Source organism: Melanotaenia boesemani, chromosome 5 (genome assembly GCF_017639745.1).
Source record: "Melanotaenia boesemani isolate fMelBoe1 chromosome 5, fMelBoe1.pri, whole genome shotgun sequence".
In the NCBI taxonomy this organism is placed as follows: domain Eukaryota; kingdom Metazoa; phylum Chordata; class Actinopteri; order Atheriniformes; family Melanotaeniidae; genus Melanotaenia; species Melanotaenia boesemani.
This window is the reverse complement of record NC_055686.1, coordinates 31777642-31794941: the sequence shown is the minus strand read 5'-3', so window position 1 is coordinate 31794941 and position 17300 is coordinate 31777642. Positions and strand designations below refer to the sequence as shown.

The 17300-nt window shown below is 43.8% G+C and overlaps 1 protein-coding gene across 1 annotated transcript in view; it reads left to right on the top strand.

Annotated features, from left to right (window-relative positions):
* Positions 1-16441, top strand: part of LOC121639905 — a 45438-nt gene extending 28997 nt beyond the window's left edge. Inside the window, exon 6 of the mRNA XM_041985505.1 lies at positions 16272-16441. Within this exon, the coding sequence (XP_041841439.1) occupies positions 16272-16394 (123 nt within the window). The 3' untranslated portion in view covers positions 16395-16441. The remainder of the gene's footprint in view (positions 1-16271) is intronic.
* Positions 16442-17300: the final 859 nt, after the last annotated feature.

The following is a 17300-nucleotide window of genomic DNA, read 5'->3' as shown; positions in this document are numbered from 1 at the left end:
GACCAGCTGACACTGCACCCGACCCCTATTGCCCCTCCTGCAGGTGGTGAGCCCACAGGAGGGGAGGCCCATGTCACCCTTTCGGGCGGAGCTCAACCGGGCCCCATGGGCAAAGGCCCAGCCACCAAGCGCTTGCCTCCATGCCCCACCTCCAGGCCTGGCTCCAGAGAGTGGCCCCGGTGACCCATGTCCGGACAAGGGAAAACTTGGTCCTTGCTTTCTCATCATCATAGCGGTGTGACAGTAATCCTTTAACCAAATATGAAGCTGTCAGATGTGACTAAACTTGATGTCTCTTTAACGGGGGCGAAGTTGGTTGACAGGAAATTTATGCCTGCATGTATTACAATAGTGAAAACAGAGGGGGTGGTGATGAGAGAGTTGGTGGGCGGAGTTGCTGATGTCTGTGACTACTGCACCTGAGTGGCAATATGTGTGGCGCCTATTCATGTGGACATGGCGGACAATGGTATCCCCCATGATGAGCACACAAGGGCCAGCTCCAGCCGGCTATAGTCTCTAGGTAGAGGGGCCTGCAGCACCAGAGCACAAAGCAGCAGCCTCCGTGGTGGCAGCTGAGGGAGGCGAGACAGCGGCTCCTGCAGCAGTGGAAGCAGAAGAAAATTGTCCCATTCTGCCTTTAAAGTCTTAGTATTGAGACACTTTAGAATCTAGGAGATATTCCTTCTGCCATGTTTGAGTGAAACACATAATACTGCATTCTCTGTATTCCTTCCGTGTCTTCGTTTGCACCTCAAGCTTGTTCATTTTGTTAAAAAAAGCAATCTCATATTTCCTAAATAAACCATAAAAATTGTTTTAATTTCCTCTGACTCTTCTCTCTGCCTTACTCCTGCCCTGCATGTTTTTTCATTCAGCATGCATGTTGTGTTATTTTGCTTATTAATTTTAGTTTGTAGAGATTAATCAGTTAATCCTGGTGGTGAAACAATCTTCAATTGCCATGGAAACCCATTATAATAGATCATGAAAGAGTTCAATATATGTGGAGAAAATATTTTAACAGAAAAGCCTCCAAACCAACATGAAAACATCTTATTAAAATTTAGCTTCATGGTAGGTTATCTTAAAGAAGGGTTTGATAAACTGTACATAAAATCTGTTATTTGACCTTCTACAAAATTGCTGCCAAAGAATTCTAAAACTTTATTAGACATTGTTTTATTAGACATTACAATTTTAACATTTTCTTTGTTTCTCTTTGCATGTTTGTATTAAATGAAAGAAAAGATTCAATATTTCCTGTTAAATAATTTATCATTAATCCATATTTTGACTTTGAAGCTGCAGGAAACTGTTTTGTGCTAGGCACATTAACGCGTTAATCACTCATTAACGCAATGATTAATTAACGCCGTTAACATTTTTAATCACCACATTAAGTTTTTTGCTGGCCACTGGTTTTGACCACAAAACTTGGTGTCCATGTCTTCCTTCCCTGCTGCAGCGGTGCATCTGATGTAATCAGGAGAGAGCGGGTTTATTAACATGAAGAGACGTTTTCTGGCCGGAACTCAAAAAAGAAGAAGAAGAGCCAACATTTGTCTTTGTCAAAACGCATGCAAATGGCAGAACGTTGTGATTTTTGGACGGGAAACTGCTCCCAAAAGACAATGAGAAAGTTTTTATTTATTGATTTATTTTTCAAATAAATGCAGTTTTAATTTATGCAAGACAGCAAAGGTAAGACATGTTTTTTCACTTTTACAAATGTGCAGCATAAATCGGGTCTTCTTCTGCCTCTGGTTCGGTGAATCCTGGTCATAGCAAGATGAAACTTCCAGCTGTGGAATCTGTGAGATGTGAGCTTTCAGTAGAGGAGTCGTTTGTTCATGTTCATGGGGAAACATCATTTGTGTTTACATATTTTTTGGACTTTGTGTACCTGGTCTTTGAATTGTTTGTTGTCTTAACTGTGTTTGGTGGTCATAGAAATGATTTTGCTGAGCTGGTAGCTGAGATTCTGGACTTTCTGTGGACACCACACATGTTTATAGTTACATTTACAGACCTGACACTACACCCGGAAACGAGATGTTAACCCCTTAACTGAAGGTGCATGGATGGATGTTATTGTGCATATCGTGAATATTTCTCTCTCCTTACCATCTAGAAGCTGTGAGATTCTAATCCTGCTTTCTGTCTGTTCACCTGATGCTGATATTCATCACATATTGTTCCTTCTGTGTTTAGAAGGAAGCAACTTCACAGCTTTAAATTCATCCTGCTGACTTTTTACCTTTTAGTTAGTAAATCCTAAATATTTCATCCTTCTCTGTCATAAATATTTAATTTTATAAATATATATGAAGAAATAATTTGACTGTTGGTGTTTAAAGAGAAAACTGCTGCTAAACCTGTTTATGTGTTTAGTGCAGGGGTCTGCAGCCTTTCCAATCCAAAGAGCCATTTTTCCCTCAGCCAGCTAAATAAAACTCCTTTAGAGACGCAAATGTTACGAGACTTTTCAAAAAGGCAATTTAAAATATATTTTTAATGACGAACCACCATAGGATGTTTGTTATTTCTGAAGAACCACATTTTTAATTTCCATTTTCAGGTTTTAAAATAAAGAAAAACATAAAACCTTTATAAAAAAAAGAGGATAAACAGACTTTCTTCTAAGGGATACAGATATTTGTGGAAAATGATGTAAAGTAAAAGAAAAAAAGTCCCTGGTTTCCAATCTAATGACAAGATAGATAGATTTAAAAAATATGTTAGCCACGTATTTAGAGGCATTGTGGAAGGTCCAGAGAGACACTTGCGGCTCCAGTGTTGCAGGTTGGAGACCCCTGATTTACTGTTTGTAAACCAAAATTTACTGCATTTTCTTTATTTAGCTGTGGGCCTTTTTTTAAAGGAAAGAGACATTTTGCACGTAACAATGCATGTATGAAATGTGCTGTATAAATAAACTCTTCTTGTCTTTCCTTACAGAACCCTGACTCTGATGAACTACGCCACAGTTTCCTCGACAAGGAAGAAGAAGAAGAGAGCTGGAGCCAAATGTTGTTTATGCTGCCACCAGATAGACCGAAGGAGGAAACTAAACCAGAGCTCAGTGTTAAACTGATGCTTTGAATTCTGGGAGGGGTTGCTGATGTTATGTGTCAGATAATGTCAATACTTTTTTTGTCTTGAGACTGTAGTTTTTCTTTGAAGAAAAAAAAGGGGTGTTAATGTCAGGGAGTGAGGAACACATCCCTTGTTTGACAGAAAGTTTAGTCTAAGGACGGCTGAGGTAAAGCATGAAGTTTGTCTGCTTGAATCTTCATACATGAGGTCACATTGTGTAGTGTGGCCGTTTCCCGTATTTCTAGATTCTGTGCGTACGCCTTGGTCAGAGTTGGACATGGAGGTAGGAACATTTTCCCGTCTAGTTTGGTTTTCATGAATCAAAAGTTGACTATTTTTGGCGTACGCCGGTTTTTCTTCCTACGCCAGCTTGATAAATGAGGCCCCAGGTCACCAGCTGATCAGCCTCCCTCCTGTAGATGGACTCATTGAGAGATGAGACTGATGAGGGTGGTGTCATCTGTCAACTTCAGGAGATTGACAGACTGGTGACTGGAGGTGCAGCTGTTGGTATAAAGGGTGAAGAGGGGAAAGAACACACCCCTGCAGGAAACTGCTGCTGATGATGCAGGAGTTGGATGTGTGTTCTCCCAGGTTTACATGATGCCTCCAGTCAGACAGGAAGTCTGTGATCCACCTGCAGGTGGAGGCAGTGCTGGTTGAAGGTAATTTGGAGCCCTAGATGAGCCTCAACTGAGACGCATCCAAAAACAAAATATGTAAAAGATGAACACAATGTCGTCTTTTTACCTGAAATTCCAGCAGCAACACGAAGGAGTCAGTGTTTGATCCTTTATCAGGTTTTTTGCATTGAAATGACGTAGTTTAAAAGTACATTAAAAATATTAAACAAAATATTAATTTTTATCATGTGAACAAATTATTTAAAGCACAATGGTGATATTTTAATGGATTATAATGCTACTGACATCAGCACACAAAACAAAATCCATAAATCTTCATATTTTTGTAAATACCTAAAATCTTCATGATGAAAAATATTGAATTATCGTTGTTTAACTTCCTCTGTAGGACCAATGATCTTGTCTAGTGCAGGAGTTCTTAAACTTTTTTATGCTGGGGCCCAACTTTTCCACTACAAAGTGGTCCGGGGCCCATTCACAACACTGTTTTGTTTTAATTGATGTCACTCTTTTTATTTAATAACCAAATCTACTCGTAGTTTAACAGCTAGAACCTTGCCTAGAACCTCCAGGGTCTTCTGCAACATTTTGCTATTGACTTCTGTGCTGGGACGATTTTTCCTTATCTAGATGTGTTTTAGACCCTGTGCGATTCTTCAAAACAGTAAGCTTCACCACTATGTGAATGTTGCAACAGCGACTGGACTCCTTAGTGCTTACACCAGCGACAGGTTTTAGCCACCCAGTAAATATGGAGGATTTTTTCCAGTCTCGCCTGTATAACTGCTGGCCATGTTGTTTCTTTTTAGAATCATCGCTCATGCTGCGCCTCTCTGCTAGTACTGTGCTAGCTGCAAATTGCTACATATGCCAAAATTATTATTTACATTGTCCTTCCTTACGTATAACTCAATGTGTCATCATGGGATATGTGAGCATTGATTGGTTATAAGAAGACGTATAAGCTGGAAACCATGAGCAGTCATCTGTATCTCAATAGTGTTCAATGAGGAAATAACTTAGCCACATAATGACAGAGCCAAATTATCGTACATTATAGGATTTGTGGAATTATTGATTGTACATCATACGGAGTTAAATTATCGTACAAATACAATAACTATCATACAAATATGATAATTATCGTATGTCTGGTAACAATACAGCTTCCCACTAAGTGATGGGAAGCTGTATTGCAACTAAGCTTCTCATGATAACGGTAAATATCTTGTGATGATATGAAGGTTACTAGATATAACTTCCAACGGTTTATGTCTCTTCATTTTGATGCTTCTTAACTACATTATTTGGGTGAAGCCTGAACGTAACCTGCAGTGTGAACTCATGCTTGAATATGAAATCCCAGAAAGTCTAAATCAGTCCAGTGTCGGAGAAAAAGCAGCAGTCACACGTGTAGATGAGGAAATTAAAGCAATAATCATCATTCTCTGTTGTGAGGGTAAACTTGTTCTCAGTAAACACAATGCAGCACAACATGAAGCTGTAGGAAAATTCTGCAATGGTTAATCTGACATTTTCCATCAACCTGAACAACATCCACTTGTATGAACAGAGACAGCAGGCGGAGCAGGTGTTACAGAGAACAGGTTTTGTAGTCCTCGAGTCGTCTAACATGAACCTTTGAACACCACGCCCCCTCCTAATGAAACCCCGTCCTCAATATAAAGCGGTCTGAATGTGACAGAGTGATGCTCAGAATGAGGAAATTCAGCTTAATAACAGTTTTACTTCTCTGCAGCCACAGTAAGAGCCGTGTTCTCAGCATTAAATACAACCATCTCTTTAATGCAGTAACTGCTTTTTCCTGATTAACTTCCAGATAAATGTTGAAATAATTGCTGTAATCAGCTTAGAATGAATGTGTTTTCTCTGCTGCTTGTTTCAGGCTGGATCTGTAAATCTCAGACTGTGGAGGTCCAGCAGGGTGAAGATGCCACTCTGCTGTGCTCCAACATTTCTACATCTCCAACCCAGACGGACTGGTTCAGAGTGGTGAACAGAACCAAACCCAGCTGTATCTCTGCCATGTATGGAGCTGAAGGTGAAGCTTCACTCTGTGATGGATTAAAAGATGGAAAATTTGAGATGAGCTCCAACATGTCCACTGTCTTTCTGAGGATTAAACAAGTGGATTTCTCTGATTCTGGTCTGTATTTCTGTGGATTCTACATGAAGGGACATACAGTCATTGTCAGTGCAGCAGAGTTAATGGTTCAAGGTAAGACTGTGTTCATGTTTCATATGTTAACCTTAGATTTTCCTCATCAAATGAACTGAATATCTCAAAGTTATTGTTACAGGAGCAAGAAAACTAACGACAAGATATAAACATGAATAAAAATGTTTCATTTGCAGGTGAAAATGAATCCACTGATGGAGCCGATATGAACACAGAAAGTAAGGTTCCTCCTTCTTTCATCATTTCAGTATCAACCACATCTGAAGTGAGCAGATTTAAATGTTTGACTGTAAATACTTCGTAGAAGCTGATGGATCTACAGACCTGATGAAGGTGATCCTGGGTGCTCTGACTGGTTTCTTCACAGTCGTTCTGGTCGTCAGTGTCTGGAAACTTCAGAAAGGTACGGCTGGCTTAGTTAGTTACCCAGTAACTTCATCATCATGGAAAGAGATGAATAAATCCATGTTGAAGGAGTCAGTCATGTTTTATTTGTCTTTTAGCTGCAAATGAGGAGGAGCAGCCAGGAAGAAGTGAGGTGAGAACATTTTATTTAACTAAACTATGATCAGATCTAAAAGTTGGATTTAAACATATGATCCATCTGTAAATAACATCTGTCTGTGGCATCAAACAACTAATTTAGATAAAGGTTCTCATCCTCTGCAGCTTCAGTCAATATCAGTTTAGTTACAGAACGTGTTAAAATGCGATGTGAACATTTATACGTAAACTTCATCTTCTAGACCTGCGTACTCTGATGCAGGGTCGTGGGTTAGAGGAGCTCATCCCAGCTGCTTCCAGGCCAGAGGCAGGGTACACCATGGGCAGACCACCAGTCCTTCACAGCTCTGTTAGATATCTGCTTTCATCATTATCAGTAAATTACAATCACAGCTCTGAAACTTCAACTTTACATCTTTCACAACATGTCAGAGGGCGGCTGAAGCTGAGGAGGAAGATGGATGGTTTGATCTCTGTATCTCCCCACTCTCCATGTTGAAGCCCTTCATATATGAATTATTCTCATATACAGTATTTTTCTTCTCCAGAGACACACAGTGATGCTTCTTCATGAATCATATTTGACTTTTGTTTATATCTAATTAAAACATCATCATGTTTATGCCAGACGCTGTATAAGTAGAACCTCTCTGACAAAGCCACCCGGTAAAACCGGGACTAAATCTACCTCCTGCAAGCCTGTGATTTGATGGGAGCAATCACAGAAGAGCAGCCCAAACAACCATTTCAAGTACAGAAGTCAATTTTATTAAACTATTACGCTATTATTATACTTGGGTCAGAGCTCTGGACTCAGCACACCTCTCATGACCCCACATGGAGGCTGGTCCGAGAGGTCTAAAGTCAACCAAGTGGATCCTTGGCCCCAACAGGGCTGTATCATCTGCAGTTTTCTTAAGTCCATCAACAGTCTGTTCTGCACAAATGATGGCCGAGTCCACTGGCTGCATGTAAAGAACGGGAGAAAAAAAACAATACCAACACCGAGGTTAGAAAGTCACTAGAATATAATCACAGTACAAACAGCTTCATCAACTATAATTTATGTGCAGCAGGCCAGTCTGAGTAGTCTTCACTTGGGTGGATGCAGTATGGTTTTCTTGCGTTGAGGAAGCTGGAATCACTATCAAACTGGGAGCAGACGGCTTTAACTCCCAGTAACGTCAAGCCACTTCACAGGACGACCCTTCGGGGTGGGCTGGAGACCAGGTAGACCCAGGGCAGATGATAGCACAGACCAGAATCCCAGTGGCAGCTAGATGGAGGTGGTCACCAAATCCAGGGGTCTATAAGTTCACAGATTCTGAACAACTCCACACAGGAACCCAGACACACCCACCAGAATATTTACAATACTAACAAATAGCAGCACGGGCAGGACACACACCAGTGACTCCTGGCTGCCTCACACCAGTCTGCTTTGTGGCCTCGTTGTTCCTCCAGTAGGGTTAGATACTGGAGGATAAGAAAATTACTATTCTGAACACAACATGCAACAAATATAACTCCTATCTAGTCTCTCCATGACATTTATATAATAAAAATATTTAATAAATGCTGCATCATTTTGTTTTATTGTTTATTACTGAAGCCTGATAAACATAATAGATGTACTCCTGCAGTAATAATATACCATCAGGACTGCATGGCGGTGTAGTGGTTAGCTGTTCCAGCCTTGACTGGGGAGAAGTTTGAACAGTGGCCTTTGTATGTGGAGTTTGTATTTTCTCCCCATGTTTTCACATATTCTCTCCAAGGACTCCAGCTTCCTCCTGGAGGAAGACTCTCACTCTAAATTCTCCCAGTTTGTCTCTGTGTGGGTCCTGCGATGGACCGGTGACCTGTCCTGGGTGTACTCTTCCAGCAACCCTGAACTGGATTATGTGGTTTAGCAAAAGAATGAGTATTTATTTCTTCAGTCTGCGGCAGTGTGTTGAATGTCCAGTAAAGTGGCTAATTTAAAAAAAAAATCCTCCTGACTGTAATTCTGAGCAGTCTGATCGTTTTCTTCATCATGACTGTTGTTGCTGTGGTTCTTATAATCACATCTACAGGTTCAACTTGTATTTTCTCTTGTGAAACATGTTTAGACAGAAAAATAAAAAGCTAATTATTTAGTTGCTCTAAATTGAGAAAAGCAGAGAAAACATAGAAGAACTAAGTCCTGATACAAAGATCACCAGAAAATTTTGCTAATTTTAATCATATTTTTTGTGTTTGTGAACTATTAAGTGAAAAATTCTTCTTCATTGCACCACAGTTTCTTAATATGTTATTTCCAGACTCTGGACCCTGCAGACCTGATGTTCCTCTCAGAAACTATACGAAGAAGGAGGCCTGCAGAAGAGAGAGCAGTGGAGACTCATGTTATTTATACTGCTAACACCTAGACTTGGTTTCTGGGCTGCAGAGGTGTAGATCTACATCTCTGCACAGGAAGAGACAGCACAGTGTGGTCTGATCACATCTGAAACCAGCAGGACTTTACTGGTAGTGAGAAAAGTCTGAAAAGAGTCAATAAAATCAGACCTGGTTACTGTTGACTGAATAATTTCAGCCTCTGTATTGTTGCAGAATTGTTTTTATTATAGATGTAAAATAAATAACAGGATAATCCGGAACATGTGATGACAAACATCATCTATATGAGTCTTTACTACAGGAAGACATCAGCACTGACCACAAACATCACATGAGTCCTTGTTGTGGAGATCAAGAATAAAACTGCTGTAAAAACTCTCAGTCTCTTTGTTGATGTTTTATATGAACAATAATGAACCACAGAGTCTCCTGGAAAACATAAAGGAAGCTCTGAATTTTCCAGCAATTCATTTGTAAAATAAACACACACAAGTGATGGAGGATGAACCACACAGAGACAGTGATGACTGTTGTGTTGTTTGTCAGGAACCTCAGTGGTGTAACTTATGTTCTGTTCATCTTTAGCATGAAATGTTTGTTATCATTAAACAGTTTTTTTTTTTTTTTTTTTGTCTATTTGACAGAATTTGACATGTTAATTATATTTCCCCCTGTTCCACAGTGAAGACAGGACAGGACATTTCAACACTAAAGTAACCATTAAAAACAAAAAAAAAGTGCACAAGCACAACAAATATCTGACATAACATAATGGTGATGAAGTGCAATGATTTTTTTTTTTTAACTTGTCCTGTCCAGCATCATAGCAAGCAAAATGATAATCTGGTTGCTGTATCGTGCTGAACAAATTTGCTCTGCCTAGGGGAGGCCTATGGGTAAGGCTCCTCTTGATAATCTGATTAATTTATTTATTTATTTACTTTGAATCACAGAATCTATGTAATCTTGCTGGACCTGACCGGAGGGGACAGAAAAAGATGGAAAATAGCAAAAAGAGCAAAAGGGAAAGAAGAAAGGAGACAAAAAGATCACAGACAGAAGGAAACGACCCTTCAGTCCACACCATCACCAGACAATAAACTGTTACACCTGGACATGAACACACCAGAAAATTTCCTACAACTTTTACAAAAACAAAAACAGAAATACACAGAAAAAACAGGGCTGCTAGTCATTAAGAGTTTTTAAATAATAACCAAATCCAAAAGACATAACAGCGAACAGATACTAACTCACAGGAAAAATAAAAAAAAGAATTATTGCTTAGTATAAAAACCCCCTGGACAACTCAGTGACTGTGTCAGCATGCAGAGCATGAGGAATAAGGAGTGATCAGTGATGAAGAGTGGTGAGTGAGATCGTGCAAATGCGACCACGCCTCTACGGAGGTCAGAGGCAGACCAGGGCCAGAGACCCGGTGCCCTCAGCAGCAGCCCCGGAGCACCAACCCAAGCTACCCCACCACGAAGACGACTCCAGCCCCACCCAATGGGCGGCAGAGGAAAGCCCCAGCAAGAGCCCCCCACGGTCTTGGGGCACAGGTCCCAGTGGGCCAAGATCGGCAGCCACCGGCCCCACCAGTGACCGGCCACCCAGGGCAGCCCAAGCGAGGGGCACAGGGCCCCAGGAGCCCAGAGGTGGACGCCCCACCCCCTTAAGGCAGAGGGCCCGCAACATGCCTAGGAGGACCAGGCCCCCCCAGACAGCCACCCGGCGTAGGCCAGCACACACTCCGATGTTCCAGCCGCACACCCCGGGAACCAGGGCCCCATCGACCCCCATCCCCCCACTCCCCACCTAGTGCAATGATTTAAGACATGAACTGATCATAAGGCTAACTGTAACAACTTAGCTAAATCTAAAGTGGCAAATGGTAATACAGCTAACACTAAAGTAGCTAATGCCAATGTAGCTACTAGTTTCAGAGAAGGTATTAAGGGCCTTGATGCAGTAAACCAGTCACTGAACTCATAAAAAGGGAAACTGGAGAACCCTCTTGGACCCTGGCCTGGGAAAAGCTCACCAGCGAGTGTGTTGGTCTTTATTACTTGAGCTTCTCCTCCATGTGGGCCCAGAACGTGAGGGGAGGGAAATTTGTGTTTCTTTCTTCCTCTTCACTACTTCAAGGACAATTAAAAATGAAAAGTTTTTATGTAACTCAAATATTTCACACTTGTTCCACAAATTGGGCCATTTTGAAAAATTTAATTAAATTGAGGGTCCAGTTCTGAGACCTCAGAATTGGGCTATGCAGCACAGAGTTTTCATCTTTAAGGAAAGGAAGCAGAACTTCTGAAATGGAGCCACAAATTGCCGGTACTTGTTCCCTGCATGCTCATACTCATCTTGTCTGGTTCTTTAAGTTTTAATAAAATTGTGTTCTTGTAGAGCAGTGGTTTCCAAGTACGGTCCTCGACATCTACCACCCTTCAATTTTTAGATGCAACCCTTCTCCAACACATTTGAATCAAATGTCATCTGCATGTCATTCAGCTCTGCAGAGGCCTGGTAACGAGCCACTCATTTAAGTCAGGTGTGTTGGAGAAGGGTTGCATCTAAAAGTTGCAGGATGGTAGATCTGGAGGACCGGACTGGGGCACCCCTGTTGTAAAGTCTCCTTTATTTGTTAGCAAAACAAATGGTGTTTGAAGGAAGAAGAGCTTCTTGGGTCACTGAGGAGGTCCAGACAGATATTGGGTTGGTTGCAGTAGAATATAGAGATACATATCCTGTAATGATTGACTGTGAGGACCCAGAAATTCAACCACACAAGAGTAAGGAACAAAAAGAAACCAGATTTATTGAGCACAAGGGGCAAGAGTCCGGAGAGACTTAAATGAAGCCATCTAGTCCTGGAGGGGGAAGGAGAGAAGCTGAAAAAGTCCAGAATCCAGAGGCAAGGTCAGAATCTAGGCAATGGTCAAAACACTGAGGCAGATGGGGTACTTATCCAAGATGATAGGCGAGGCTCGGGGTCCAGAAGCAAAGCGTGGGTCAAAATCCAGAAATCCAAAAAAACCAGGCAAGAGGAATCCGACAAGGGCAAGGCAAGAGGGGTAATCCAAGGACGAAAACATTAGGGAATCTGGAGACAATAACTGAATGCTGGATTTCAACTTGGCGAGGTGCTGTTGCTGAGAAGGAGAGACTGAAGAGAGATTAAATAGTGCAGTCACAGACAAACCAAATACCAATTTGGGAAACTCAGGTGGACTGAATTGGACTGATTAGCCTGTCAGAGCAGGAACCATGGTCTTTCTGAGGATTAAACAAGTGGATTTCTTTGATTCTGTTCTGTATTTCGGTGGATTCTACATGAATGAACATATAGTCATTGTCAGTGCAGCAGGGTTAATGGTTCAAGGTAAGACTGTGGTCATGTTTCATATGTTAACCTTAGATTTTCCTCATCAAATAAACTGAATATCTCAAAGTTACTCCTCAATGAGCCGCCACCTTATCGTGGTGGAGGAGTTTGTGTGTCCTGACGATCCTAGCAGCTATGTTGTCGGGGGCGTATGCCCCTGGTAGGGTCACCCATGGCAAACAGGTGTCTAGGGGAGGGACCAGACGAAGCGTGGCTTACACAACCCTTATGATGATGAAAAAAACAAGGACCACGGTTTCCCTTGCCCGGACGTGGGTTACCGGGGCCCCCCTCTGGAGCCAGGCCTGGAGGTGGGGCACGGAGGCGAGCGCCTGGTGGTCGGGCCTTTGCCCATGGGGCCCGTTTGGGCTCAGCCCGAAAGGGAGACATGGGCCTCTCCTCCCGTGGGCTCACCACCTACGGGAGGGGCCATAGGGGTCGGGTGCATTGTGAGCTGGGCGGCTGCCAGAGGCGGGGACCCTGGTGGTCTGATCCTCGGGGGTGTTGGAGAGCACTTTTTCTGGGGACTCCCTCGTTCTGCTGGGGGACTTCAATGCTCATGTGGGCAATGACAGCGAGACCTGGAGGGGCGTGATTGGGAGGAACGGGCCCCCTGATCTGAATTCGAGTGGTGTTTTGTTGTTGGACTTCTGTGCTCGTCATGGATTGTCCATAACGAACACCTTGTTCAGACATAAGAGTGTCCACATGTGCACTTGGCACCAGGACACTCTAGGCCGCAGTTCGATGATTGACTGATCACCACCTGGTGGTGAGTTGGCTCAGATGGTGGGGGAGGATGCCGGTCAGGCCTGGCAGGCCCAAGCGTGTTGTGAGGGTCTGCTGGGAATGTCTGGCAGCGTCCCCTGTCAGAAAGAATTTCAACTCCCATCTCCGGCAGAGCTTCAACCATGTCCCGGGTGAGGCGGGGGACATTGAGTCTGAATGGGCTGTGTTCCGTGCCTCTATTGTCGAGGCGGCCAGCCGCAGCTGTGGCCGTAAGGTCGTCGGTGCCTGTCGTGGCGGTAACCCCCGAACTCGTTGGTGGACACCGGCAGTAAGGGATGCCGTCAAGCTGAAGAAGGAGTCCTATCGGGCCTTTTTGGCCTGTGGGACTCCAGAGGCAGCTGATGGGTATTGGCGGGAGAGGCCATGGAGAATGACTTCGGGACGGCTTCGAGGAGATTCTGGTCCACCATCCGGCTGCTCAGGAGGGGAAAGCAGTGCTCCGTCAACACTGTGTACAGCCGGGATGGGGGGCTGCTGACCTCGACTCGAGACGTTGTGAGGTGGTGGAGGGAATACTTTGAAGACCTTCTCAATCCCACCAACACGTTTTCTGATGAGGAAGCAGAGTCTGGGGTAGCTGGTGCTGGCTCGTCTATCTCTGGGGCTGAGGTCACTGAGGTGGTTAAAAATCTCCTTGGTGGCAAGGCCCCGGGGGTGGATGAGGTCCGCCCAGAGTTCCTTAAGGCTCTGGATGCTGTGGGGCTGTCTTGGTTGACACGCCTCTGCAGCATCGCGTGGACATTGGGGACAGTCCCCTTGGACTGGCAGACTGGGGTGGTGGTCCCCCTCTTCAAAAAGGGGGACCGAAGGGTGTGCTCCAACTACAGGGGGATCACACTCCTCAGCCTCCCCGGTAAGGTCTATTCAGGGGTGCTGCAGAGGAGGGTCCGTCGGATAGTCGAACCTCGAATTGAGGAGGAGCAGTGTGGTTTTTCACCACACTGGTTTTTCACACACTGTGGTTTTTCGTGGAACCGTGGACCAGCTCTACACCCTCTTTGGGGTCTTTGAGGGGGCATGGGAGTTTGCCCAACCAATCTACATGTGTTTTGTGGATTTGGAGAAGGCATTTGACCGTGTTCCCCGGGGACTCCTGTGGGGGGTACTCCGGGAGTATGGAGTGCCGGACTCGCTTGTAAGAGCTGTCCGGTCTCTGTACGACCGGTGTCAGAGCTTGGTCCGCATTGCCGGCATTAAATCAGAATCGTTTCCAGTGCGGGTTGGACTCCGCCAAGGCTGTCCTCTGTCACCGATTCTGTTCATAACTTTTATGGACATAATGTCTAGGCGCAGCCGAGGTGTGGAGGGGATCCGGTTCGGTGGCCTCAGGATTGGGTCTCTGCTCTTTGCGGATGATGTGGTTCTGTTGGCTTCCTCGGGCCGTGAGTTTCAGCTCTCACTGGAGCGATTCGCAGCCGAGTGTGAAGCGGCTGGGATGAGAATCAGCACCTCCAAATCCGAGACCATGGTCCTCAGCCGGAAAAGGGTGAAGTGCTCTCTCCGGATCTGCGATGGGGTCCTGCCCCAAGTGGAGGAGTTTATATATCTTGGGGTCTTGTCCACGAGTGAGGGAAGGATGGAGCGGGAGATCGACAGGCGGATCGGTGCGGTGTCCGCAGTTATGCGGGCTCTGCTTCTGTCTGTCGTGGTGAAGAGAGAGCTGAGCCAAAAGGCAAAGCTCTCGATTTACCGGTCGTTCTACGTTCCTACCCTCACCTATGGTCATGAGCGGTGGGTAATGACCGAAAGAACGAGATCTCGAATACAAGTGGCCGAAATGACTTTCCTCCGCAGGGTGGCCCGGCTCTCCCTTAGAGATAGGGTGAGAAGCTCAGTGATCCAGGAGGGGCTCAGAGCAGAGCCGCTTCTCCTCCACATCGAGAGGAGCCAGATGAGGTGGCTCGGGCATCTGGTTAGGATGCCTCCTGGACGCCTCCCTGGTGAGGTGTTCCGGGCACGTCCCACCGGAAGGAGGCCCCAGGGCAGACCCAGGACATGCTGGACAGACTACATCTCTCGGCTGGCCTGGGAACGCCTCGGGATCCCTTCGGATGAGCTAGTGAATATGGCCGGGGAGAGGGAAGTCTGGGTTTCCCTGCTTAGGAAGCTGCCCCCGCAACCCGACTCCGGATAAGCAGAAGAAAATGGACGGATGGATGGATCTCAAAGTTATTGTTACAGGAGCAAGAAAACTAAAGACAAGTTATAAACATGAATTTATAAAAATGTTTCATTTGCAGGTGAAAATGAATCCACTGATGGAGTCGATTTGAAATCAGAAAGTAAGGTTCCTCCTTCTTTCATCATTTCAGTATCAACCACATCTGAAGTGAGCAGATTTAAATGTTTGACTGTAAATATTTTGTAGAAGCTGATGGATCTACAGACCTGATGAAGGTGATCCTGGGTGCTCTGACTGGTTTCTTCACTGGTACCGTCGTCGTTCTGGCCGTCAGAGTCTGGAGATTTGAGAAAGGTATAGCTGACTTGTAGTACATCATCATGGAAACAGATGTATAAATCCATGTTGAAGGAGTCAGTCATGTTTTATTTGTCTTTTAGTTGCGAATGAGGAGGCGCAGTCAGGAAGAAGTGAGGTGAGAACATTTTATTTAACTAAACTGCGATCTGATTTTAAAATTGTTTTTGTTCATCAAATTTTAACTCTGGTTTGACATGTTTATATACTTAAATTCCACTTTTAGGGAATTTTCCTACTGTAATGTGAAAATAGTCATAATAACTCCTTTAACCCCCAAACGCTGATGTAATGTTCACACTTTAACCCTCAGCCCTCCTCAGGACATTTTGTCCATTTTCCTCAACTTTTCTTTTGTTTTACTCATTTCGGCTGTGTTTGGACTAGTGACTTGAATTTTCACATTAACTTCCACTTTTAGACACATTTTTAAATCTACTCTTGTCTTTAATGTCATTGAATCTGTTGATGAATTTACTACCCACTGGTCACCTTCGTGTCTAAAAGTGTCCATGCAAAAAAATACTATATCATCATCAAACATCAATATATTATTTTATTTTAATTTTAAATAAATTATTTAACCAACTTATGTCCTGCTCTATATTTTATATTAGATATATTAGAAGTGCTGTATGAGTGATCACATGAAAGCACTTTGAGGGATCAACCAGAATAAAAAAGCTCTATATAAATATAATTAATCTCCCATTTAACAAATTAATATTTTTCACATATTCATTGACAAACTCATGGACGTTGTGACTGAACAAATGTGATTTTCAGAACATGGACTCAGCTGATGTGAACTACGCAGCTCTAAGTTTCCAGGCCAAAGCCAGAGGAGGCAGCAGGCCTGCATCAGAGACACATCTGCAGCCACATGTTGTGTATGCTGCCACCAGATAGACTCAGGAAGCAGCTGGAGCTGCAGCTCAGAGTGGACTTCAGGCTTCCTCACATTCATCTACTGACACGTTTCTGTTTGTGTGTCAAAGAGTCGCTGGTAGAAATAAACTGAATGTTTCTTCATCCATCTGTCCACCTGGTTTCTGAGAACAGAAAGATCATGTTGGAGGTGTGATGGTAATTAAATCTGCACACAGGATCCTCACAGTCTTAGGCCTGGTACACACATCAGGATTTTTTAATCTGATGAGATTTTTCATCTAACACATGAAAATAAAAATCAGACATTTAACAGTTTGATCGTACTGTGTGTGGTGGCTCTGATAATATCAGCACAGAACAACACACACATAACGATTCTGTCCCGCAACTGATTTTTCTAATGTTTAGACAAAAGAAACTTGGCAACAACTGGAAAACACAACAACCATCATGGAAGAGGATATGCAAGAGGAGGGAATGATGGTGGTCTTGGGGCAGTGGGGGGCTCTGACTGGGGCTCTGCTCTACCGCCATCGGGGTGGGTCCAGGGTCATCTTCTTGGTGGGGTGGCTTGGGTTCGTGCTCCGGGATCACTGCTAATCACCCGGGTCTTTGGGCCACCCTAGTCTGCCTCTAGCCTCCATGGAGACGTGGTCATATTTGCAGGATCACACTCATCTCTGATCTCTCCTCATTCCTCATCCTCTGCATGCTGACACAGTTACTGAGTCATCCAGTGGGTTTTATACACTAGCTAGCTTTATTTAGGGTGTTTTTTTTATTAATTTATTTATGTTTTTATTGTGTGTGTTTCTGGTACTTTGGTTGTTGTGATACATCTTGTTACTGTTTGACTTTTTCAACCTGCTGATGATTGTCAGCTTAGTTTACCTGTGAAAGCTGTAGGAAATTCTCTGTTGTGTT